Source organism: Mytilus trossulus, chromosome 2 (assembly GCF_036588685.1).
Source record: "Mytilus trossulus isolate FHL-02 chromosome 2, PNRI_Mtr1.1.1.hap1, whole genome shotgun sequence".
Lineage (NCBI taxonomy): Eukaryota > Metazoa > Mollusca > Bivalvia > Mytilida > Mytilidae > Mytilus > Mytilus trossulus.
In genome coordinates, this window is record NC_086374.1 from 28488887 (window position 1) to 28516293 (window position 27407).

At 31.9% G+C, this 27407-nt stretch overlaps 1 protein-coding gene across 1 annotated transcript in view; it reads left to right on the plus strand.

The window, feature by feature from the left end:
* Positions 1-581: 581 nt before the first annotated feature.
* The window catches only part of LOC134705016 (uncharacterized), a 33609-nt gene continuing 6783 nt past the window's right edge, over positions 582-27407 (plus strand). The window contains exons 1-5 of the mRNA XM_063563785.1: positions 582-1254; positions 14993-15080; positions 16730-16855; positions 20284-20424; positions 23188-23313. Of these exons, the coding sequence (XP_063419855.1) occupies positions 784-1254; positions 14993-15080; positions 16730-16855; positions 20284-20424; positions 23188-23313 (952 nt within the window). The 5' untranslated portion in view covers positions 582-783. The remainder of the gene's footprint in view (positions 1255-14992; positions 15081-16729; positions 16856-20283; positions 20425-23187; positions 23314-27407) is intronic.

The window sequence follows — 27407 nt, forward strand, 5'->3', positions numbered from 1 at the left end:
GGCCATGCCGATCCACAGAACGATCCACATTTTCTGAAATCACAACTTGATTTTTTAAATTCTTCAGTTTCGTTAAAATGATTTTTGATTTCTGATTTACTATGGAGTTTACCAGTTAATGAAGTGTTCAATCACACACATTAGTTCACAATGTTTTTGAAATAAGAAGAGTGTTCATCATCTCTTAGTAAAGGCTGACTCTACCATAGGAATGGTTTGCAAATTGTCGAATTTAGGCAATTCGGCGGATTGTTTTGTTATATATCTTTTTAAGGTATAGATATATACGGTCATGTACGTGTTTCTTTTGCAATTATTAACTGTTTAAATTCGAATACGGACAGTTTTGCAACGCAGATTCAACGCACTCTTCCAAAGGCACCCTTTTAAAATACTTCATTTCATAGTATTGTAGTTGGTAATTGATCGTATCTCGGGGAAAACATATAACCGCATCACGTATTTATATGTATATGAGTAATGATATATATATGTAACATGCCGTCAGACATAAGGGTAGCGGAATCTGCCGAGGTTGGCCGATTGTTTACCATTACGGATATGACGAAATTGCGCAATCATACCGGTCGCATGTTCAACTAAACAAATGCAGGACCATATATTCATCTCTTTATATCATACCATTTATGAAGAAATGGTTAGTGGATTTTCAAATGATGATCTTCAGGACTGATAATTTTTGTATGACTTAATGCATGTCATATATTAAGATTTATTCTCCAGATGTAAATATCAACAAGTTTGAAAACGAAAGTTGAAAACATGGCGGCACTGCAACCAATACTTAATAAATATGTTCCAGACCTTCGAGGAAACATTAGAGTAGATGACATTCTGTCTCTAGTAAATTTTCCGTCTTCGGGCACTGAAGAAATAACTCGCTTTCGAGATTCAGACAAGAAAGAAGACATCGCTAGATTTATAGAAGTAATTGGAAGAATTGATGACAATAACAAAAACTTGCATTTTTCCGTAAGCTTTTTGAAATGCTTACAAAATTCGAAAGCTGCAGGTATACATAAAATTGCAGAGAAAATTATATCTGAAGTCGAAAAAGACTTTCCTAAAATCCGGGAATATTTTCTACCACCATCATTGACGAAATCGTCAAAACAATCTGAAACGTCATTCAATTACCTTCGAGATGATATTGCGAACGTGAGACCATCAACTTCAACCATTCGAAGTTCTACCCAAGGGGATATTGAGATAACAAATTCGCATCGTGAATTGGTACGTATTTAAAATGTTAATTCAATCAACACATTTAAAAATTATTTGTTTTCGATGTTTTGGATGTTAGTTTTTTCTCCAAATGGATGTCTTAACCTGAGGTCTTAACGCACAGATAATCATATCATATGAGTGTCCAAAATTGTTCTCAATTATAGAAGCATGTCACTGACATTGGTGAAATAAGTGTGCGCTTACCCGGCCACGTCCACTTTTTTTTTGTTGTCTATCTGATGAGTTAAGCCTTTTTCAACTGATTTTTATAGTTCGTTCTTATGTTGTACTGTTATACCACTGTCCCAGGGTTGGGATCCCGCTAACATGTTTAACCCCGCCACATTATTTATGTATGTGCCTGTCCCAAGTCAGGAGCCTGTAATTCAGTGGTTGTCGTGTGTTAATGTGTTACATATTTGTTTTTCGTTTTTTTACATAAATAAGGCCGTTAGTTTTCTCGCTTGATTTTTTTACAATGTCTTATCGGGGCCTTTATAGCTGACTATATGGGTATGGGCTTTGCTCATTGTTGAAGTTGTCTCATTGGCAATCATACCACATCTTCTTTTTTATACTTAAAAATAACATTGGTTTTTATTGTGTCAAAAATAAACTCTATTTTGGAATTTTAATTTCTAAAAATAGAATAATATGCGCGATATAAGGTAGATGTGTGCTTTACTGTTACTGTTTTCCAATACTGTTGTCAGGTCATTAAAGATGGCATATTATAAAATATATATTGATTCACTCAAAGGATCATTGCATCGGAAATAAAAATCAGATTTTGGCATGATACGGGTTTTGTACTTCTGATGTATATTGTATGAGGGGATCTTGTTTGAATGTATGATACTATAAAAATTATACCGCTTGATTTTCAAATGATGAAGACAAAATCATTCAGTCAGTTTAATTCAGGTCTGGAGCTGGCATGTCATTAACTGCTAGTAGTCCTTTGTCAAGTTAAATTAAATATGTCATTCAATGTTATTTTGCTTAGTTTCTAATGTTACCTATTCTGACATCGGACCTTTTTTTTTTTTTTTTTTTAAATAACTGAGTTTTACTATGCGTTTTACTGTGCGTATGTTTGTATATTCTACATATTGGGTAGATGAATAGTGGAGGCTTGAGATCTCACAAAACAAGTCTAACCCCGCTTCATTTTTGTGTCTGTCCCGAGTCAGGAGTCTCTAATCTTTTTTACTTCATTTATATGTTTAAGAGTTTAGTGTGGCGTTCATTTTTACTGAACAAGTAACATTTTTGTTTCGGGGCCAGGTGAAAACCGTTTTTGGGTGCCTGCTATGCTTGCTGTGTTGTATTCTTTATTTGTTACCTTGGACTGTTTTCTGGGTTGTTGTCTCTTTGGCACATTCATCATTTTATAAAATCATAATGATTTTCTTTTAAATTGCCTTTGTCTTATCTTTTAAATGTTAATGAACATCTACTTTCATTTATAATTGTGCTTGTGTTATCGTTTTATCTCAATATGTTATATTGTTATCTCAAAATAAATAATGTCAACAGTAGTATACCGCTGTTCAAAACTCATAAATCCATGGACAAAAAAACAAAATCGGGGTAACAAACTAAAACCGATCGGTATGTTTTACCTTTTAAGTCGTATATGTTTTGATATATTAAATTGTCACTTATTGATCTAAGGTATATTTGACTTTGAATGTTTCATTATTTGTCTGTCTAGACATATTTTCTCTATGGTTGAAGATATCTGTTTGATATTTGGTGTATTGTTTTATCATGACAAGTAACAGTTCAAGTTCGATTTTCACGATTTAAGCTTTTCTCCTTTTTCAGTGAAGCCGTTTCCCTAGAATTAAATTATCAATAAAATACTTATTAATTACTAAATGTGTACACAAGTTCAGCGAAAATGGAATTCACACTCAACTATGAAACATATAAATAAATCAAAATTTAAAAACATTCATGACGGAATCAGTATCACAACTAGATATAAGGGACTTTACGTTTCTAATTTTCTTCGAGGTCTGTATTTTTGCTAGTTTAATATAACGCCAAGCTGAACACGAAAGTGTGTTTTTATCGGTTCTTGAATACACATATATATTTTAATTTAGTTCCATATACAATATCTCCTCCTGTGCAGCAAATGTTTTGAATTATGATTATTATATATCTCCTTATAGCCAGAGGATCCCATTCAGCGTAACTTTTCAGATCTAACAATCTTACAGGTATTAAAATTTGCCAAGGTTTGTCTATTGAAATAGGACCTTGACCACATTACGAGACAACATATTTTGGGTATATTGTCGTAATTGTTTTGTAATTTAGGGCTAAAATAAGGGTCTTAAAACTAGCATTTTTACTGGGTCATGCTCAATAAATTGGTCCACAGACAAAAACTTCAGTATAAGTGTATTGATCTGAATCAAAGTTTAGGACAATGTTCAATGCCACAATAGAAGGGTTGTGATTTATTTTTTGGTGGCTATTGTCGTAGCTGTTAAGTAACTTGGGGCCAAAAAAGTGCTTACAAATACAATTAGTTTTCTGGTTTAAAGACTACAACTTGGGTTTGCCTTTATTTAGAGTATTCTCTTAATAAAGGCAACTTATACTACTTTAATTAGAGAGATAAAGGATACAACTGATACAGTTAAGTCTGCAGAATATCTTGTCTTACATCTCGACGTTGAGAATGAGGGTTGGTTGAAAACAAAACAAAACAAAACTTTAAGACAAAAGATGATTTCGGCTTCCCAATTGTGACCTTTCCATTATTGCCGAGCCTGCGACTTTTGACGCAATAGCAACCATAGCGATCATACATTCCGTCGTCGGCGTTGTCGTCGATAGCGTTCACAAATATTCACTATATGGTGATTTTAAAAAAAAAACTAAAAACTGTTGTAAACCATCCTTGATTTTCAAACTAGGAAAGGAGCTAGTTTACGATCATAAGATAGTATCCCAAAAAAAAATTTATAAAAAAAAAATCCTTTTAATCCGATTTTTTCTTATAATGGACTTAGTTTTTTTGCCAATTAACATTATATTCACTCTGTGGGTAAAGTTTTAAAATTTTATATAACCTTCTTAAACTATCCTGGATTTTTACCAAATTTTGACATCCCTATTTTTGTTGAGCCTGTGACTTACAGAAAAAGTAGGCGACATACTGGGCTCCGCAAAACCCTTACACATGTTTATGGAACAGATTTTCAGCAGCGCCTGCATACGGAGTATATATCTCCCTATTGATGCGATAGTCAAGGGCTTTTATTTTATACATGTATCATGATTTTCTTGATAGAGGCTTGCTACTTACAAGGAAGCTGTTAAATCAAGAGTTCCAAATGATGAAGTTGAAATCATCACTTCGTAAATTTTACGGACGCCATCACGAGTTGGTTTGATCGTTATTGAATATCCGTTTCACGGATGGTATCAGATATGTTCCTTGTGTCGTAACTCCCTTTTCACGAATGTGACCTACCGAATTAGACTATTTACCGGCTTTTTATTTACATGATCAACACGACGGTTGCCACATGTGGAGCAGGATCTGCTTCCTGAGATCACCCTCAATTTTTTGGCGGGGTTCATGTTGTTGTTGTACACTAGTTGAGACAATTTAACCTATTGTGTCTGTTGGTTTTGTTCACACATCGTTGTCAATATAACGGAATTTGAGGCGACTGTCCGGGATAAGAGTGAGATGTTAAGCTAGATTTAAAACTAGGATTAATCAACCATCTTCCAATAAGAAAATGTCTGTATCAAGTCAGGAATATGACAGTTGATATCAATTCGTTTGATGTATTTGATTCTAACATTTGATTAGGAACTTTGTATAAATGTATGGATCTTTTACAACTTGTACAAGGTTCCATACCACATTATGTAAGAATTGGGATTTATTTTGGTGGTTATCATCGTAGCTATTTAGTAATTAGGGACCAAAAAAAGCATTTAAATGATTTAATAACTCTACTATTAAAAACATTTTGGGATTGATTTTAGGGGTTATGAACCTAACATTTTTAACGGAGACCAAACAATAATTTGTTAATAGTTTGTATAAATTGCTCAATGTACTTTTTTTTATAATAATTTTCAATCTTATTTAATCTATAGTCTTTTATTTCATAAAAAATAAAATTCTTGGGGTTCTGTGACATGTTTATCTGGTCGTGTATTCGGATTGATTATATTCGACAATAAAAGGTTAAAGACCAATTCAAAACAAAATGCCATATTTTATACCATAAAGGTAAATGTTTTATTTCCAATAACTAAGTTTAAAAACCACATCCACTCTGTGTCAAAAATCTATGGTTCGTCAACTTATTTATCACAATCCAAATTTAGATCTGCTTCACCCAGGCTTTATTGTTGTGTCCATTCTTGCCTCCAACAGTTTAGGGTTATGAATCTGCGCCCTGCAGAGTATTATGTTTTTTTTTATTAAACGCAATATTAGTTTTGTGAGGTGTCTGATAAAAGTGCATGTTGAAATTTAATGTTGAACTGTCATTTCAAATATACTAGTTAGGAGTCATATTTTTCAACTGGATAGGAGAATCACTTTTTATTCGCAGTATTTTGCAGACAAGTTTACAGTTAAGGAGAGAGTGAATCTAGATACCTTAGAAGTTAAACTTTTTCTATGATTCCCTCTGACGCAGCAACATAATCAACCACACTTGCGGCATTAGGGATATGCATCCCTTATAATACTGCTGTTTGAAATACTTATCTGTTAACTAATTAATGCAAAAAGCCAAAAGTACACTTTTCTCATTGGTCAACTGCTTGGTCTCGATTTTTCTTGTTACTATGTTTTTGTCAGGAGAGTACGTATCACACATTGAGGTCAATTTTGAGACGCCGTTCACAATAAAAATAATTTTCAAACGTTGCTTTAAAATCTCCAAATAGCTAAATCTGGCTCATGTTTTTGTATTGAAAAGTGTCTGTATTTGCTATTCAAGTATATCACAAGAGAGTTTTGTTGGCATAACTGTAACAAAAAAACAGAATTTGTAAAGTATGCAATAAAAGTGCCCTTTTTAAAAACAATTTATGATAATGATTATTTCTATTTGATTTTTGTCAAGCCTGCGATTTTGTCGCAGAAAGCTCGACATAGGGATAGTGATCTGGCAGCGGCGGCGTTTGCTTACTTCTTAAAAGCATTATATTTTAGAAGGTGAAAGACCTGGGTATTTCATACTTTGTATATGGATGCTTCAACGAAGTTTCCGTCAGTCACATGTCCAATGTCCTTGACCTCATTTTCATGGTTCAGTAACTACTTGAATAAAAGTTAAGATTTTTTGTAATTCCTCTTATGATAAGTAATAAGATAACTATATTTGGTATTTGCGTACCTTGCAATGTACTCATGCCCGTCAGACAGTTTTCACTTGACCTCGACCTCATTTCACGGATTAGTGAACAAGGTTGATTTTTGGTGGTCAAGTCCAGATCTAAGATACTATCAGCAATAGGTCTAGTATATCCGGTGTATGAAAGGACTGTAAGTTGTGCATGTCCAACTGGCAGCTGCATCTGACCTTGACCTCATTTTCATGATTTTGTGTTTAAGTCTGTTTTTTCTTATACTGTATGCAATAGGTCTATTATACTTGGTGTATTGTATGATTGTAAGGTGTACATGTCTAGCTAGCAGGTTTCATCTGTCATTGGCCTCGTTTTCATGGTTCAGTGGTCAAAGTTTTTTTTTCTTTTCTAATACTATATGCAATAGGTCAACTATATTAGCTGTATGGAAATATTTTATGATCTATATGTCAGTCCCGCAGGTTTAATTTGACCTTGATCTCATTTTCACGGTTCATTGCTCTGTTTACTTTTTTTGTGTTTTGGTCTGTTTTTCTTAGCTTTACACAAAAGACACATCGAGACATTTTCACGTATTGAATTGTCGGGAAATCTATCAATAAATGAGTTTTTACTCATACAAAAATAATGATGTAATGTTCTTTATGTTTCAGAGAAATATATACTTCTCCTTTGTTCATGTCTTTGAAAGTAAGCCAAGACGGCTAGGTACAAAAAACTTAATTTAACAGATGGTTAACTTGTTTTTGACATTCTGACTAAAAATTATATTTGAATAAAATATTAAAAAAAAAATCACAAATAAAATGTAGAATGTTGATAATAGATTTTCTATATTTACATAAGAATTTCCTTATAAACAAGACTAAAATAAAAAGGGGGTAAACTGTAGTTTTTAAAGAACCTGTGTCGCTCACCTGCATCTTCAGCAATGGCTTTTTTGTAAAATAAATCATCATGAAAGGGCGATAACTGCAATAAGGAGTCGACTGACAATTGCGTGTATGTTGGCTTATTTGTAAATCTTATTCGGCTGATCATTTTTCCTTTTTGTCACCTGTGTCACATTGCTATGACATGGATATTAGCGTCAGATCATAGGTTTTTATCAGCAATGTTTTAGACGAGTTTGAAAATTAGTTACCATAAAAAATGTGATGCACACTGAATAGCGCGCGTAGCGGGTTATTTAACAGTGTGCACCACTTAAAAAGTCATTTCGTATGTTAGTTCGAATAGACAGAAAAAATATTACAGTCATTTCTCATTATTTAATTCTAAATTCCATTTTAAACCGTAGAAAACCATGAAAAAACGTTGATGACGTCACGGTCACATGACTAAATTATGTCTATGGGTTGATAATGAAATAACGTCAGCCAATCAGAAGACGCGTTACATCCAAAATTAAATTATTTAATTGAAAATTGCAACTTTAGAGTTTTCACGTGTCCAATCTGCGAGATTTGAAAAAAAACCCAACTCATATATATGTTTATATAAGCAATGTATTAGACGAGTTCTAAATCAGATCCAAACAACTATTTTTAAAAGAGTTACGCCCCTTGATAATATTGAGTATATTAAATATTGCAATGTTATCGCTCCCATGTGTTCAATTTTTGCCAGAATTTTATGGAACTTATATCATAGGTTTGTATTAGCAGTCTCTGACTCTTTCGAAAATAAGTTCTGGTCAAATATTTTCAATAGTTATGCCCCTTGGAAAAACTAATTATAATTGAAATTACATTGCAATTGCTCTGAAGCATTCGGTTTTTATACGACCGCAAATTTTGAAAAAATTTTCGTCGTATATTGCTATCACGTTGGCGTCGTCGTCGTCGTCGTCGTCGTCGTCGTCCGAATAGTTTTAGTTTTTGCACTCTCACTTTGGTAAAAGTGAATAGAAATCTATGAAATTTTAACACAAGGTTTATGACCATAAAAGGAAGGCTGGTATTGATTTTGGGAGTTTTGGTCCCAACATTTTAGGAATTAGGGGCCAAAAAGGGCCCAAATAAGCATTTTCTTGGTTTTCGCACTATAACTTTAGTTTAAGTTAATAGAAATCTATGAAATTTTGACACAAGGTTTATGACCACTAAAGAAAGGTTGGGATTGATTTTGGGAGTTTTGGTCCCAACAGTTAAGGAATAAGGGGCCCAAAGGGTCCAAAATTAAACTTTGTTTGATTTCATCAAAATTTAATAATTGGGGTTCTTTAATATACCGAATCTAACTGTGTATGTAGATTCTTAATTTTTGGTCCCGTTTTCAAATTGGTCTACATTAAGGTCCAAAGGGTCCAAAATTAAACTTAGTTTGATTTTAACAAAAATTGAAACCTTGGGGTTCTTTGATATGCTGAATCTAAAAATGTACTTAGATTTTTGATTATTGGCCCAGTTTTCAAGTTGGCCAAAATCGAGGTCCAAAATTAAACATTGTTTGATTTCATCAAAAATTGAATAATTGGGGTTCTTTGATATGCCAAATCTAACTGTGTATGTAGATTCTTAATTTTTGGCCCAGTTTTAAAATTGGTCTAAATTAAAGTGCAAAGGGTCCAAAATTAAACTAAGTTTGATTTTAACAAAAATTAAATTCTTGGGCCTCTTTGATATGCTGAATCTAAACATGTACTTAGATTTTTGATTATGGGCCCAGTTTTCAAGTTGGTCCAAATCAGGATCTAAAATTATTATATTAAGTATTGTGCAATAGCAAGTCTTTTCAATTGCACAGTATTGTGCAATGGCAAGAAATATCTAATTTCACAATATTGTGAAATAGCAAATTATTTTTAATTAAGAGTTATCTTTCTTTGTCCAGTATAGTAAGCAAGAAATATCTGCAAGAATTTTTTTTAATTGGAGTTATCTTTCTTTGTCCAGAATCAACTTAATCTTTGTTATATACAATATACAATGTATATTCACTTTTTACTACCAACTGGTAAATTTAAATAATCTTTACCATTCAGTGATAACAAGCAGTTTTTTTTACATCTTAATATTTTATGATGTATTTAAATGAGTAGTAATTGTTGCAAACTCCATTAGAATATTTTAATTGAAATTAGTTTTGGAATAAGGGAAAGGGGGATGTGAATAAAAAATTGGGTTCAATTTTTCTCATTTGAAATTTCATAAATAAAAAGAAAATTTCTTCAAACATTTTTTTGAGAGGATTAATATTCAACAGCATAGTGAATTGCTCTAAGACAAAACAAAAATTTTAAGTTCATTTGAATACATTCATTCTGTGTCAGAAACCTATGCTGTGTCAACTATTTAATCACAATCCAAATTTAGAGTGGAATCCAGCTTGAATGTTGTGTCCATACTTGCCCCAACCGTTCAGGGTTCAACCTCTGCGGTCGTATAAAGCTACGCCCTGCGGAGCATCTGGTTTTTCAATATATTAAAACTACTACCATAGTACTTTGGATAGATAAGATATATGAAAGAGAAAGAGGGACGAAATATACCAAAGGGACAGTCAAACACATAAATCTTGAATAAACTGACTACGCCAAGGCTTAAAATGAAAAAGACAAACAGACAAACAATAGTACACACAACATAGAAAACTAAAGAACAAGCAACACGAACCCAATTAAAAACTATGGGTGATCTCAGGTGCTCCGGAAGGGTAAGCAGATCCTGCTCCACCTGTGGCACCCGTCGTATTGCTTGTGTTTTAACAAATCCGGTAAAAAGTCTAATTCGGTAAACAGCCATGTTTAATTATTTGTTGATTTTTTTTATTGCTTATCATTTTCTTGATATAAGCTTTTTTGTAAATATTATGATATGCAAAATACGACTAAAATGAAGAAAAAAATGATGTTGCAATTTTAAGAACTCCTGTAATAATTTGTTTCACAGTTTTGCCGTAAATGAATAGCATGTAGATCTCAACATTTTCATCACAACTGACTTTCTTAGATTTAATCTTGTCATTGCGTTTTTTAAAGATGATACAGGTTTACCCCTTTCTTCTATTTTAGCCACCTCGGCAATTATGATAACCAGACGGGTTCACCAAATACATTTTTAAACAGTTAACCAAATAAAATTGTGGCCAAGTTTAGCTAAATTAGGACATGTTGTTTCTGAGGAGAAGATGTTTGTAAAATATTGGGCAAAACACATCATTATGTTAAAATCATAATCAAAGGGCAATGACTCCAAAAACGAGTCATTTCACGATTACGTTTATGTTTGCCATATTTGTAGATTTGTCTTGCATATATTTCTTCCGAATAAAGTTTCTCTCAATCTATCATAGTTTTCATAGAAATAATCAAACATGAAATAAGGTAAAACTTTACATTTAAAAGCAAAAAAAAAAAAAAAAATCGTCAGACAATTTTGGCGTTTATAAACAGCAGGTAGATCTTAACATTCGAAATATTTCTGCACCTGTCTGATTTTCTCTATTTATTGCGATTTTCAATATGATAAACAAAACTTGCAGTTTCGCCCAATGTTCTATTTTTAGCAATGTCAGTCATCTTGGTTTGCCGACGGAGTCATTGGACACTTATAAAACACGATAACAATTGTGGTCAAGCTTGATTGAATTTGACCCATTTGTTTCGGAGGCGAGAAATTTAAAAATGTTAACAACAACGGATAACTGACGCCTAGTGATGTGAAAAGCTCACTTGGCCTTTCTTACCTAGATACTAAAATATATGCGTTTGGAAATGTTTGCTAGAATTCATCAAGTGATATCTTTTGGAAGTGTACATCTTCAAACTCATTATGACAGTTACTTTGAACAATAATGGTTCTAGACATAACTGGGAATGTTACATTTAACTTAAACTAGTCATTTTTCAGAACTTCTATTGAAACAGATCATATTTCCCATTTTTAGGCTCGTCATATGATACAATTTAATTTTGAAATCAGATTCCTTCCCTAAATGTTCATACAAAATTGAAAGTCGAGTGATTTTATACAGGGTTGAATCAAGGATCTGTATAGTCACTATACAAATCCTTGGTTGAATCAAAACTAGGGTGTGTAAAAAAAAAACATTCTAGCATTTTTTTCATATAAAATTGAGCCAATTTCTTTTCTTTTCATAGTCTTCCCACAAAGAAAAACTAGAAGTTTTGTCAGGCAAAAACTGCCTTACCTGCATGACTCAGTCTATGGAAGAAGTGTATCGATAAAAACTTTTCTTATATCACAAAGCGATATTGTTTAATATCAATTGTAAATATGCAGACATTCCATGCGGAAAATGTTGTTTTCGGCAACGAAAAATTAAGAAAATACTAACTATAAAACTTATTGTTCAAATATAAACAACAATTGAGTTTAAATATACATTAGGAGTTAGTTAGAAGCTAAAGTTTATGTCCGTGTAAAATTTGAAGTGCTGTGTTTTTCTTATATATACATAAATAAACAATGCGATACTTTTAAAATATCATAGCAGTGTTTTTCTTGTATCAATATTAGTACCGATTAGTATTAATATTAGACGGTTGTACCCATATTTTGACAATTTTACCTATTATGTCTGTTTTGTTCATGCATCGCTGTAAATATGACAGAATTTGGTGATACTGTCATACACGTGAGAGGTTAAGCGCTGTTAAACCAGGTTCAATCCACCATTTTCAAAACTTGAAAATGCCAGTACTGAGTCAGAAATATGACAGTTGTTATCTTTTCGTTTGGTGTGTTTTTTCATTTGATTTTACCATTTGATAAGGGACTTTCTGTTTTGAATTTTCCTCTGAGTTCAGTATTTTTGTGATTTTACTTCTTAGTAGTATTGTATGTAAATAAGCAGTTTTAAGACCATTGCTTAAATTCAAATTGTTTAAGGTAACATCTTACAAATTTCTCAATAAGTTTTGGAAGCAAAACTCATCAAATAAGGGTTAAATAAACAATGCCGTTATCAAATAGCTTAGTAACAAATGATTGTTCACATATATAACATTTAGCAAATTTCCTAATGAACGCACCGAAATACTATATATCCGATATGCTCGCAACGAACGCATGGAAGACTTTCATTGGATAACAATGAAACTAACTTGCGACAAAGATGAATCATATTGTCCTCGTTCAGATTGATTCGACAAAATCTGACCTGTACTTTCGAATCTCCTTTATTTTACAAATTAGACCGTTGGTTTTCCTGTTTGAATGGTTTAACACTAGCAATGTTCTTGTCCTATAAAGCGTGGTATTCGCTGTGAGCCAAGGCTCCGTGTATAAGGACCTACTTTGATCTATAATGATTTACTTTAAACAAATTATTTCTTTGATGGAAAGTTGTCTCATTCGAACTCATGCACCATCATCTTATATCTATAAATCTTTAAAATTTTCCCTTATAAATAACTGCTTTTCAGTCCTCCAACTAAACGATCTAAATGTATGAATATAGAAAAGATGTATACACACTTCTAATGTCAAAAGACATTTTCATCTTATATATTTGTGTTCTAAACATTTACTTAGTACCTATTGAAGAAATGAATTTATAACAAGCGATACGGATTGTTATTTTTGACTAAGGAAAAGTTCGCGTATTTATACGATCGGTTACTAGCCAAAAACGAAAGTCAAATCTCTGTGGCAACAATACATCGGAATACCCTCATGGTCATCGCGATGTGAAAGAGCGTCCACGCGGCGAGCAGATTATGTTCATAGAGATATGGTATTAGCAACGGGGAAAGTCTTTGATATCCAAAAAGAACTGTTTTTCTTCTCAATATCTTTTTCTATGTTAATAATAAATACATTTTCTGTTTGATAAGATTTTTAATTTTCGTTGTATCTGAAGTTGTCCAATTTATAGTCTGAGGCTACTCAGCTGGTATCTTCAAAGTTCGGGACATCAGCATTTGCACATTTTAATTTGTTTGGATTATTGATTTTACCATTTGACTATTTATTGTAATTTGGAGTTGTATTGGATTGGATTGTTTGAATGAATGTTTCGTTTAAGTAATGCTATTTTTGTCTATTTCGAAATTACCAAGGTGGATAGGTTAAAGCAGTGTGACCAGTATATTATAATCTAATAGGTTGGAAAACGTATTTGCAACCGCATTTAAATTCCGCCATTGCATCATTTTTATATTAAAAAATCATCACTATGATATAAGACAAATATCGCATTGATTTTTAAAAATATAGCAGTATCGTTGACTTAGAATGAAATTCAAAACAGTGTGGCTGTGGCCATTGATTGACACATTGAATTCATCCATTGACTGGGACAATTTACGTGAACGTTTGTCTGTAACGACCAATGTTTACAACGTACCTACGATAGACATTTCAACTGTGGGGTCACCAAAGGATTCTTAACGCCTTTAATTATAAAATAATTCGAAAAATTAATCAGGAATAACCTTTATGTTTTGATTTATATAATTGGTATAAATCAAACATCGTGTTATTTCTGATTAACTTTTCGAATTACGTTATTAAGATGTTGAGAACCTTGGATGACCCCATAGTTTAAGTGTCTTTAAAAAGTACAGAGTGAGCAGTGGTCGTTACATACAAAAGTTCACCTAAATTGTCCCAGTCAATGGATGAATTTAATGTGTCAATCAATGACCACAGCCACACTGTTTTGAATTTCATTCTATCGGTGATTTTTGCGTAGCAAACAATTGAATACATCTCAATTTCATTCCACTGAATTTGCTACATGATATTGATAGAATGTATACATCTACAAATGATAAATCGTGCATTTATGTTTCATTTATTCAATAATTCAATTCGCTCGTTTAAATACACCTTGCTTGTTATTACATAAAATAATGTATGACAATTATACACCAGACGTATGTCGTGTTAAATGGCACCCTGTTTTAAGAAAAGAGTCATTACTTTATACCGAGAAATCTGCCTTTCTTCGTACTAATGCTAACATTCGTCTGAAATTTCCCACAATGCAACTCGTTGATATAAGACAATATCGCTCGTTGATATAAGAAAAACTTTTATCGAATCGCTTCTTCCATAGACTGTGACTTCTTGTTTTGCTTTGTAGGAAAAGATGAGATAGGATAATCAATGATAACTTTTTCAGTTGAAAAAGTCAATTTTTAAACGACCGCAAAAAAAAAATTTGCGGTCGTATATTGGTATGACGTTGGCATCGTCGTCGTCGTCGTCCGAAGATACATTGGTTTTCGCACTATAACTTAAGTTTAAGTAAATGAAATCTATGAAATTTAAACACAAGGTGTAGGATACTTGTAGAACGATTCTACTATTAAGTTTGTTTATTTTGTGTTTCAACAGAATTGCGCATTTATCTTTATTATTTGAACTATTTTTTATGAAATAAAATTATTTAGAATGTTTTGTAGAAATTTTTAACAGCCAGAAATTTGCAGTCTCACAGTCAAAACCACAGAAAAACTGTTCCTCAAAACGAGATTGGTTGTTTTTTCGCTGGTACGTGAGTAATTTGATATAACAATAGCATTGATAAAGTAAAGATCGAGTCCATATAACTTGCGGCATAAAATCAATAATTTTTGGAGTAACTACTATACTATATTGAAATTAATATAAGCAATTACTGCTTGTTTCTGGATCCTTATTGTGAATATGTGTTTATAATTTATACTTGTATTTATCATAATAAAAATATTGTTTACACTAACTACTATACTTATCATTTTTTGTTCAAATCAATATCATAAGATTTACAAATAGCAAGAATTATCCCGGAAACTCTCACCACTGCATCTGTTATATCTTTGACACTTAGTGAAACATTTTTTACATTACTGGGTCTATACCTCTGCTGGTGGACTATCAGTCCCGGAGGGTATCATCAGATCAGTAGTGAAGTATTTCGGTACTGACATGATGTAACAAACTTTACTAAAATTGTCCATTTATAAATTTAGAAATTATTAAGAAACTAAGGTTTCAACTCCTTCAGGCAAAGTTGGCTTTAGATGAATTTGGCTATTTATTTTAGTTAGTTCTGACATATAGCTCTTCAACGGTTTCGGTACTTATACATCTTCGGATTTCAAATGTTCGGATTTCAAAAGCCGATATGGCTCTGGGTTTTCAGTCCGGATTTATGATGGGACATAAATAAGTTGAATCAAAATCATATACCAAAACTATCGTCTATTCAATACGGCTAATACATTTTAACATTGTAAGGGTTTCGAAGGTTTCATTCTTCATTGACATCATATGTACCAAGGTATGGGTCTCTGTGTTTTCTCTAAAAAAAAATACAGATAGAAAGTTTGATACTTATTCTTACTTTATGTTAACTTTAATAAATATACATGGTTTTAAAGATATATAGTATGTGACAAAAGTATGCATTAAATTACAATTACATGTAAAGTTTGTCGACTTTTGAATAGTAAAATCATAAAAATACTGAATTCCGAGAAAAAATTAAAACGAAAATGACCTAATCAAAATGACAAAATCATAAGCTCAAACACATCAAACAAATGGATAACAACTCATATTACTGATTTGGTCCTACAGGCATGTTCTTATGTAGAAAATGGTAGATTTAACCTAGTTTTATAGCTAGCTAAACCTCTCACTTTTATGACAATCACATCAAATTCCATTATAGCGACAACGATGTGTGAACAAAACAAACAGACATAAAAGGTAAAAATGTCAAAAACAGGGGTACAGTAGTAAAATTTGTGTTATAATCTTAATCTCTGTAAAAACACAAATATGTAACAAAGATTTAGAGTAGGATTATTTCCGTCAATTTCTTTTCAGAGAACGAGCTGTGTGTTCCTGTGAAGGAAGTTAGAATTTATCCAATAAAATCTATATGGTCTAAATAGTCAAATGGTCCAGTCCATTAAGCCAAATGAGTATATATACTGATTTACGCATATACGCATATGGTAATGACAATACGCTTGTGGTCCATCATACTCATATGCAATCGACAATCCTCGGGTGACTCCGCTTCTCTCCTTCTATCAAGACGAGGTACGGAATCAGACGAGTTGTGACGATTGACTCATATGGTCTGGAACCGATTTTTAATAGGTTCAGTTTAAAGTAACAGGGTTTCTTAAATTATTATTTCGTTACAGGAAAAGAAATAGAAGAACTCCCAAATGTGCTCTTCACGCAGTTAGTCTTAGAACTAAACATAGACAAACATTGGGAAACAATTGGGAACAAGATGGGGTTAAAAAGAAAAGAAATGAGAGAATTTGGTATGGAATGTAGTTATCTGATAGCATTATTTTTGTTTAGTTAAGGAATGACTGTAATATTTTTTCTCTGTCTACGAAGAAATAACATAACAAATGTGGTGCACACTGAATAACGCGCGTAGCGGTTTTTTTTAACAGTGGGCTCATAACAAAATAACGTCAGCCAATCAGAAGACGCGTTACATCCAAAATTAAATTATTGTGAAATGGAAAACATCGATGCATCTTCGAAAATTTGTTCGCATATTTTTTCTCAATTTTTTCCAATGATTGACTTAAGTAATGTTACTCGACTAAACGCAGTTATCATGATGACAGGAAGTAGCTTTGCTGGTTTTATAAAAATATATTCAAATACTAGTATGGACAATGTTAAATAAGGAACCAATCAGACAATACTATCTTTAAAAAAAAAACAGAATAAAGATGTAGAAAATCACAAGTCACCGACTGTAATGGCTGCAACAATAAGCAAGTTGTGACATCATTCAAGTCCAGCCTTTTTCTTAACCAATTGCAATAATATCAAATAATTTCAGAATGACTTGAATGCTTCACAGAACTTTAGAAAACATGAATAAGAGGCTTCTAATCGTTTATGATCTTTTCATGATTATTCAAATCTTATATAAATATTCAAGTTGTTGTCTCGCGTGCGACTTCAATCCAGAACGCGAGACGTAGAGAATAGTATCTGATGGCGTTATGTATAAATCTGTACATTCAGACGGTAAAAGACCTAGATGCGGCATACCTTTTATGTTAAACAGTTTCTGTCTGTAATTTGTCCACAGTCCTTGGTCATTTTCAAGGTTCATCGAATGTTTGACTTTTTGTTGTGATGTGATTTTCTCTCTAATGAATAAAAAGATAATTATATTTGGTATATGGGTTCCTTGCAACGCCTACATGTCCGTCAGCCATTTTAACCTAATCTCGACCTCATTTCATGGAACAGTGATCGAGGTTAAAGTTACACGATTAGGACCAAATCTCATATACTTAAAGCAACAGAAGGTCAACTATATATGCTGTATAGAATGATTGTAATGAGTACATGTTAGTCTATTCTAGTTTTTGTGTAATTGTTTGTTTTCAAATACTATAATCAAACGGTTAACTGTAATTGGTATATGGAATTCTTGTAAGGTATGCATGTTTGTGGGGCATGTATCATTTGTCTTTGGTCGTATTTTTATAGTTCATTAATCAATTTGCAGGTTCTTTTGTTTAGACTAAGTCCCCTTTTCAGATACTATAAGTTCAAGATCAACTATATTTGGTTATATGTAATAATTGTGTTCATGGTTAGCATGTCTGACTGGCAGGGTTAATTTGACCGTGACTTCGTTTTCACGGTTGAGTTTATTTCTTTGATACTAATGGCATAAGATAGCTAAATTTAATATATGGAAAGCTTTTTATACGACCGCAAAATTTGAAAAAATTTTGATCGTATATTGGTATCACGTTGGCGTCGTCGTCGTCCGAAGACATTTGGTTTTCGCACTATAACTTTAGTATAAGTGAATAGAAATCTATGAAATTTAAACACAAGGTTAATGACCACAAAAGGAATGTTGGGATTGATTTTGGGAGTTTTGGTCCCAAAATTTTAGGAATAAGGGCCCAAATGGTCCAAAATTAAACTTTGTTTGATTTCATCAATAATTGAATAATTGGGGTTCTTTGATATGCCGAATCTAACTGTGTATGTAGATTCCTAATTTTTGGTCCCGTTTTCAAATTGGTCTACATTAAGGTCCAAAGGGTACAAAATTAAACTTAGTTTGATTTTGACAAAACTTTAATCCTTGTGGTTCTTTGATATGCTGAATCTAAAAATGTACTTAGATTTTTGATTATTGACCCAGTTTTCAAGTTGGTCCAAATCGGGGTCCAAAATTAAACTTTGTTTGATTTCATCAAAAATTGAATAATTGGGGTTCTTCGATATGCCAAATTTAACCGTCTATGTAGATTCTTAATTTTTGGTCCCGTTTTCAAAATGGTCTACATTAAGGTCCAAAGGGTCCAAAAATAAACTTAAGTTTGATTTTAACAAAAATTGAATTCTTGGGCTTCTTTGATATACTGAATCTCAACATCTACTTGGATTTTTGATTATGGGCCCAGTTTTCAAGTTGGTCCAAAACAGGATCCAAAATTATTATATTAAGTATTGTGCAATAGCAAGAAATGTTCAATTGCACAGTATTGCGCAATAGCAAGAAATCTTCAATTGCACAGTATTGTGCAATAGCAAGTATTTTCAATTGCACAGTATTGCGCAATAGCAAGAAATATCTAATTGCACAATTTTGCGTAGAAACAAGAAATTTTCAAGTGGAGTTATCTTTCTTTGTCCAGAATAGGAGTTGAATCAACTTAAATCATTGTTTTATACAATATACAATGTATATTCACTTTTACTACAAACTGATAAATTAAAACAATCTTTACCATTCAGTGATAACGAGCACTTTTTTTTACATTTTAATATTTTATGATGTATTTAAATGAGTAGCTGTTGTTGCAAACTCCATTAGATATTTTAAATTGAGATCAGTTTTTGAATAAGGGAAAGGGGATGTGAATTGTGGGGGGGGGGATCAATTTTTCACATTTTGGATTTCATAAATAAAAAGACAATTTCTTCAAACATTTTTTTTGAGAGGATTAATATTCAACAGCACAGTGGATTGCTTAAAGGCAAAAACAAATTTAAGTTCATTAGACCACATACATTCTGTGTCAGAAACCTATATGCTGTGTCAACTATTTAATCACAATCTAAATTTAGAGCTGAATCCAGCTTGAATGCTGGGTCCATACTTGCCCCAACCGTTCAGGGTTCAACAGCTGCGGTCGTATAAAGTTGCGCCCTGCGGAGCATCTGGTTAATGTGTTCATGTATGTCTGCCAGTGTTTATCTTAACTTTACCTTATTGCATACAATCATTGATAAATTTAAGCTCATGCGATATTTGCAATTAAAGCCTCTATCCTTTAGACGTACAATAATGAACCATCATGGTCAGTACAGCATGGTACATCAGGTGACACATTTCAGCATGTTCAATTTTTTTTGCAAACTAAAAACAATAACAAAACAACTTTTTCTAAGTCACAGTATTTTTTCCTCGAACCATGGAAACCTTCCCCTAGTTTTCAGAACTTCAGAAATTAAAAATATCTATCTAGCAATAACACTAGAATTAGTATTTTTTTCGAATAACATATGTAAGAAAAATTACATTACTATCTGATTTTTAACCCATTGTACATCGACTTTCAACATAACATTTCAAAAATAATGTAGTAAGGCAAGTGTGCACTATAATGAAACTACGAGTAAACTAACTTGTGTCAATTGTGCTCTTGTCTATTTCAGTGATCTCAAGTATTATATTTGCATTATTTTTCAGAAAATGCGGAAAACCCAGCCAAAACGTTTTTAGACCACGTAAGTGATAGAACACTGGGAGAACTTTTTCAAACATGTCAGGCCGTAGGAATTAACGAATTAATACAGAAGCTAAACATTTCTTTGATAGAAGAGCCGACAGGTAAGTATTATTTTTAATTCCCAAAAGGTTTTAAAAACAGTATATCAACTTTATTTAACAAGTGGTTGCAGAAAATGGGTTTAAGAAAAACAACCGATGATATTCTAACTGCAGCTAATAAGTTTTGTTATTGAAACACTTTTATTAATAGATATATCTAAAAAATATTGTTTGCAATACCTTTATTGGTGATAAAACCTTTCCAACAAAAGCTATAGTTTAATGTTTATGTTAACTTCTATGTCATATGGTCTCTGATGGAGAGTTGTCACATTGGCAATCATACTACATCTTATTTTATATTATATAAAAACAATGGTCCTGTTAAACGATCATTTTATTTTAAAACAAATTGCATCGTTATGTGCATGGAAATGGAAAACAAGAAACAATTCATCAACGAAAACAGGTTATCCAAAATGAAGATTTGGACAGTAGCATCTCTGTCATATGTGTTTGGCAACCTTGATTTGTGTAACAATGTAGTCGTCTTGTACAATTTATTATGAGAGAAATATGATGATAAATTGGGACACAAGGGGAAATTTGTTACAACAATTATGCTATGAAACACGCACCTCTCACACTAAAATACTTCTATAAGATTGTGCAGTGTTCAAATTTTTAGTTTTTATATAAATAAAATGATGTGGTATTAGTGTCATGTTTATATTTTTGTATATTGGGACATAGAAATACCTGGCGTCCGTCCATTTCGTCTTGTAAGCACTCTCGAATGTACAATTCCTGCCAGTTTTTAATTTATCTTATATCATATGAATATTTCAACATTGTCTTGTAAGAGTTTGAAAATCAGTGTCGATCAATTATTTTTAAAGATTAATGCCCAATGGAAACATTAATTATGTCATTATTGAAAATTGCGTCGGTGGTGCTCTCGTATGTTCAATTGTTGCCAGATTTTTACCAAATTTATATCATAGGCTTATATTAGTAATGTCTTGGATTTGTTCGAAAAACAGTGCAAATTAAATATTAAATAAGAGCAATGCCCCTTGGAAATGTTGATAATATAAAAAATTGAAATACTACCGCTCTCATGTTGCAATTCATGGCATAGCTTTATGAAACTTACGTTATAGATTTAAACCAGTGATGTCTTTGACTTTGTACTTGTTTTGCTTTATAACTATTTTGATCTTAGCGTCACTGAAGAGTCTTATGAAGACGAAACGTGCGTCTGGCGTATTAAACTATAATCCTGGTACCTTTGATAACTGTTTGACACATTCAAAAATCAGTGCAGATGACTTATTTTTTAAAGGGATCTAACCCTTGGAAATATATTTTGTAAGAAATTTTTTTTACTGATGTGCGCTCTAATGTGTACAATTCTTGCAAGATTTTCATGAAAGTTATATCATAAGTTTATATCATATATATTTTTGACGATTTCGAAAATCATTGCTGAGTGATCATGCCCACTTTGAAATATTGGTTATATTGAAAATTGAAATTTACTAATTAAGCGAGAAAAAGTGATCCCACATTTCGTCTTCGTTGTCGATGATGGCGGCGGCGTCCACAAATATTCACTCTGTTGTTGAATTAAAAAAAAATGTAATTACTTTATTAAATTATCCTGAATTTCTAATGTCAGTTTGTTTTAGATTTACGAGTTTGACTGTCCCTTTGGTATCTTTGGTCCCTCTTTTATTGATCATAAGATAGTATCCTGAATTCAATTTATTAAAAAAAATATCTTGTTTATCTGTATTTTACTTATATATGAACTTTGTTTTCTGCCAGGTAACATCATATTCACTCTGTATTTAAAGTTTTATAATGTTTATAATGTTTAATAACTTTCTAAAACTATACTGGATTTGTATCATATTTGAACTGATGCTTTTTTTATGATCAAAACCTAGTATATTGAACATAATTTAATTTATTTCCCGTTTTTCCATAGATTACTTATAAATGGAATTTGTTTTTTTTCAGTTAATATTACATACATTCTGCAGTTTTTAAAACATTTATTAAATTCATAAACCATCCCGGATTTTTATCATATTGTACAGACTGAAGCTTCTTACAATCAAAATATTGCATCTAGAGGATTTTTTTTAATACTTTTTTCACATTTATGTTGAGCCTGCGACAACATTGAAAAAGCCAAAGTAGGCGAGACACTGGGCCCCGCGGATCCTAACATTTTATTCAATTAACAGTACAGGTTTACATGAACAAACAAAGTTAAACTCAGTGCCAATCGACTTTTTTTAGAAGTTCTGTCTCAAGGATATATTGATTTTATGGAAAATAAGACGACCACCAATTAGCTGCCACATTTTCAAAACAATTATGTTCAAGTGAAATATTTTTTTACGATAATACGATATGGATACGTTAAAAATGGTACAATCGTGAACCTAAGACTTAGTTTATGATATATGCATGCCAAGAATTGGATTGACATTATTTTTACACCAGAAACTCGTTTCATATGACTTAAGTGCACTCATGTGTACAATTCTAGCCAGGATTTTATGAAACTTATATTATAGTTTTATATCAGCAATGCCCTTGACACCTCTGAAAATCAGTGTGATCATGATCAAATATTATAAATAGTTATGTTCCTTGAAAAGTTGGAAATAACGGAAATCGCATTGTATTTTCTTTGAAGCTGTCATTATCTAAGAATTTTTTGTTTAATTTAATTTTTGCCCTTGTACCTTGAGTAGATAAGATATGAAAATGCAGTGGAAATTAGAACTCTACTTTGTGTATTTATAGGTACAAAACTACGTTCACTTGAAAACGAAGAACATGGGAAATTAGAAAAGTTCCTAAATGAAGATAAAAGATGGGAATTACTAGCCAATAAATTACAGCTAAAACGAAAAGAAGTAGCAAAACTAGGTAAACACTGTACAGTGATATGGTCTTAAACATTGTGTTTAGCTGTTACATATGTTGTTGGAGCTTGTACGATTCAATGAGAAACCTTGTTTTATGTACAATGTTTCACAGTTAACATAGTACAAGTTCCATTATACTTTGTGTTACTAATGACACAGGATTGATGACGGTTCGATTTGAAACGACTCTCTAAAAAAGGTTTTAAGGCCTACCAATAATAGGACGATGAACTTGAGTTCGAGAATTAGCATGCGTACATTATTTCGTAAAACAGGAACAATGCTAGTCTAAATAATTATGACGTCTAAACAAGCTTATTTTTATTTTTGCTACTACATAACGCATTTACGAGAAAGAAGACGTACAAAAATAATAATTCAAAAAGCCGTACAAAACATAGGAATTTGGACAAACCATTTTTCAGATTTTTTGATATGACCGATATGATAATAGATAATATTTAATGATAATGTTATTACTATGTTCTAAATGTATATAAAATGTGTTAAGTTTATGGCAAGCCGTTTTACTATTTATTCGAATTTCAAGATATCTCTTATTATATATAAGATATCTTATATAATATATAAAATATCTCCTTTAATATATAAGATATCTTATATAATTTCATTTCTATAAGATATCTCATATATTATATAAGATATCTCCTAAAGTTTATAAGATATCTCTTAAAGTTTATAAGATATCTTCTATAGTTTATAAGATATCTTATATAATTTATAAGATATCTCCTAAAGTTTATAAGATATCTTATAAAGTATATAAGATATCTTATAAACTATAGAAGATATCTTATAAACTATAGAAGATATCTTATAAATTATATAAGATATCTTTTAAACTATATAAGATATCTTATAAACTATAGAAGATATCTTATCAACTATATAAGATATCTTTTAAACTATATAAGATATCTTATAAACTTTATGAGATATCTTATAAACTTTATGAGATATCTTATAAACTAAATAAGATATCTCCTATAATATATAAGATATCTCCTATAATATATAAGATATCTTATTTAATTTCATTTTTATGAGATATCTTATATATTATATGAGATATTTTATATATTATATAAGATATCTCCTAAAATTTAAAAGATATCTTATATACTTTATAAGATATCTTCTAATGTTTTTAAGATATCTTATAAAGTAAATGAGATATCTTATAAAGTAAATGAGATACCTTATGAACAATATTTATATAAGATATCTTATATAGTTTATAAGATATCTTATATAGTTTATGAGATATCTTATAAAGACAATTATATTAGATATCTGATAAATTATTTGAGATATCTTATAAATTATATCAGATATCTTATAAACTATATGATATATCTTATAAAAGAGGGACGAAAGATACCAAAGGGACAGTCAAACTCGTAAATCTAAAACAAACTGACAACGCCATGGCTAAAAATGAAAAAGACAAACAGAAAAACAATAGTACACATGACACAACATAGAAAACCAAAGAATAAACAACACGAACCCCACCAAAAGCTAGGGGTGATAAACTATATAAGATATCTTATAAACTATATAAGATATCTTATAAAGTTTATAAGATATCTTGAAGAAAGAACGAATAGCAAAACGGCTTGACATATAAGTTCGTATCATGTTGTCAATGTCGTTGCCGATCGAATACATTTAGTTTTCATATAATAACTTGAGTATAAGTGTATGGATCTCTATGAAATTATGCTACAAGGTTTGTTACAACAACACAACGATTCGGATTTGTTTTGAGGGTTATTGTCCTAACTGTTCAGGGATTAGACACCATAGGGCCAAAACAAGTATAATTATTGTTCTTGTATCAACACGATTACTTTTATCGGACCACAGATGAATTATCACGTTGTGATTGGTTAAACGCCGTCACATGGTGACCCCCTATGAGACCGTATGGGGTTAATAAGTTTCATATGGGGTTCATGACGCATTAATGGCGACGCCATCCATTAATGTTGTGGTGTTTCATTGTTTATTTTTAAACAAAACGCCGCAGAAAAAGTTCAGCGTCCGATAAATTCGTTATACGGTTAACTACTGACCCCCTACGGATCCATAGAGGGTGAATAAAATTCATAGGGGACTCGGCCTCCGCCCTCACCCCCTATGGATTTTACTAACCCCCTATGGATCGATATGGGGTCAGTTGCAAACCATATAACTTATATTATCGCACCGCGGGTAACTTATCATGTTGTGTTTGGTTTAACGCCGTCACGTGGTGACCCCCTATGAGACCGTAGGGGTTAGTAAAATTCATAGGGGGTTCATGACGCGTTAATGGCGACGTCAACTATTAATGTTGTTGTGTTTCATTGTTTATTTAACAACAAAATGCAGCACAAAAAAGTCCAGCGTGCGATAAATTCGGTATACAGTTAACTACTGACCCCCTACGGATCAATAGAGGGTGAATAAAATCCCTAGGTAATTCGGCCTCCGGCCTCAACCCCTTATGTATTTTACTAACCCTCTATGGATTCGTAGGGAGTCAGTAGCGAACCATATAACTTATAGTACAAGTGTATGGTCATTTATAGTAACAACAAACAAATCGCTTTGGAGATTCCGTATATCTTCAAGTTATCGGAATTCCAATAGGGAATAACTGTGCACCACTTATTGCAGACCTGTTTCCGTATTCAATTTCAGTGTATTCTTATGAGTTACAATTTATGACTAAAATCAGCAAAGACTCATTGGAACAACATCTTATACAAAAAATTAATAATACTTTTTGATATTTGGATGATATATTTTTGGCTCTCAATAATGACGACTTCAGTATGTATACTAAAGAGATTTATCCCGTTAAACTAACTTTAAATAAAGCTAGTACTAACAGTGAACTTTTCCTGGATCTTGATATCTACATCATTGACGAGAAGCTTAATAATAAAATTTGTGATAAAAGATATCATTTTTCATTTCCTATTGTTAATTATCAATTTTATGTGGTGACGTTCCATTGTCACAATTTTATGGTGTTTATATATTGTACGATTCGCTTGTCTATGTAACAATGTATTAGTTTTTAGCCAAGAGAATCTATGTATTACTGAAAAATTATTAAACTAGGGTTTTCGATATCAGAAACTAGTCAAAACATTTAATAAATTTTATCATCGGTACAAGGACATCATTCGTTAATGTAAATCAACATGCAGACTTCTTATACGTTCAGGTTTTTCACATCCAATCTTCTATGGTAATATTAATTACAAAGTTAAGAAGAGATATAGTAACGATACTGTTGTCAGGTCATTAAAACTGGCAAATGTTGGCCTTAATATTGACTCACTTATAGGGTCTTTGCATCGGAAATAAACACATTTCTTCATAAACCATTTGTTGGCATGATAAGGGTTATGTTCATCACATATATTTTATAATGGTATGCTACTTAGACCTTTACAAAAGGGATTGTGCTTGATGTTCATATGATAAAGACATAATCTTTCAATTAGGCTAATTGAGGTACGGTGCTGTCATGTTAGTAACTGCTAGTAGTACTCTGTTAATTTATGTATTATTGTCATTTTGTTTAGTTACTTTTGTTACCTATTCTGACTTGGACTCAGACTGCTTTAAACTGAGTTTTACAGTTGTGAGTATTGCTGTATTTTTCTTTTTCTACAATGGCAAGAAGTATAAGGGTAGGGTTGAGATTTAAAAAAAACATTGCGCCAGTCCCAAGTGAGGAGCCACTGGACTTTGTTAGTCTTGTTTACTTGTTAATTTATGTATTTCGAAGTTTAGTATGACGCCCACTATCACTGAACTAGTACACATTATTATTTAATGATATGAGCAAATAAGTCTTTATACGGATAAATCAGCATGTGCAACAGGAAAACGTTCCACTGTCGATACAAATCAAGATTTAATATTGCTCTTGGAATAGGGCCAAATCGAAAAAAAACAGGGCCAATATAGCGGGGGTAAAAGCCGTATTGGCCCTAGGGCTTATACAAGACCTTCACTTTCGGTTTTCAATATTCTTACGCCATTGCTTAACTTTGGAAGTATTGTTGTGCA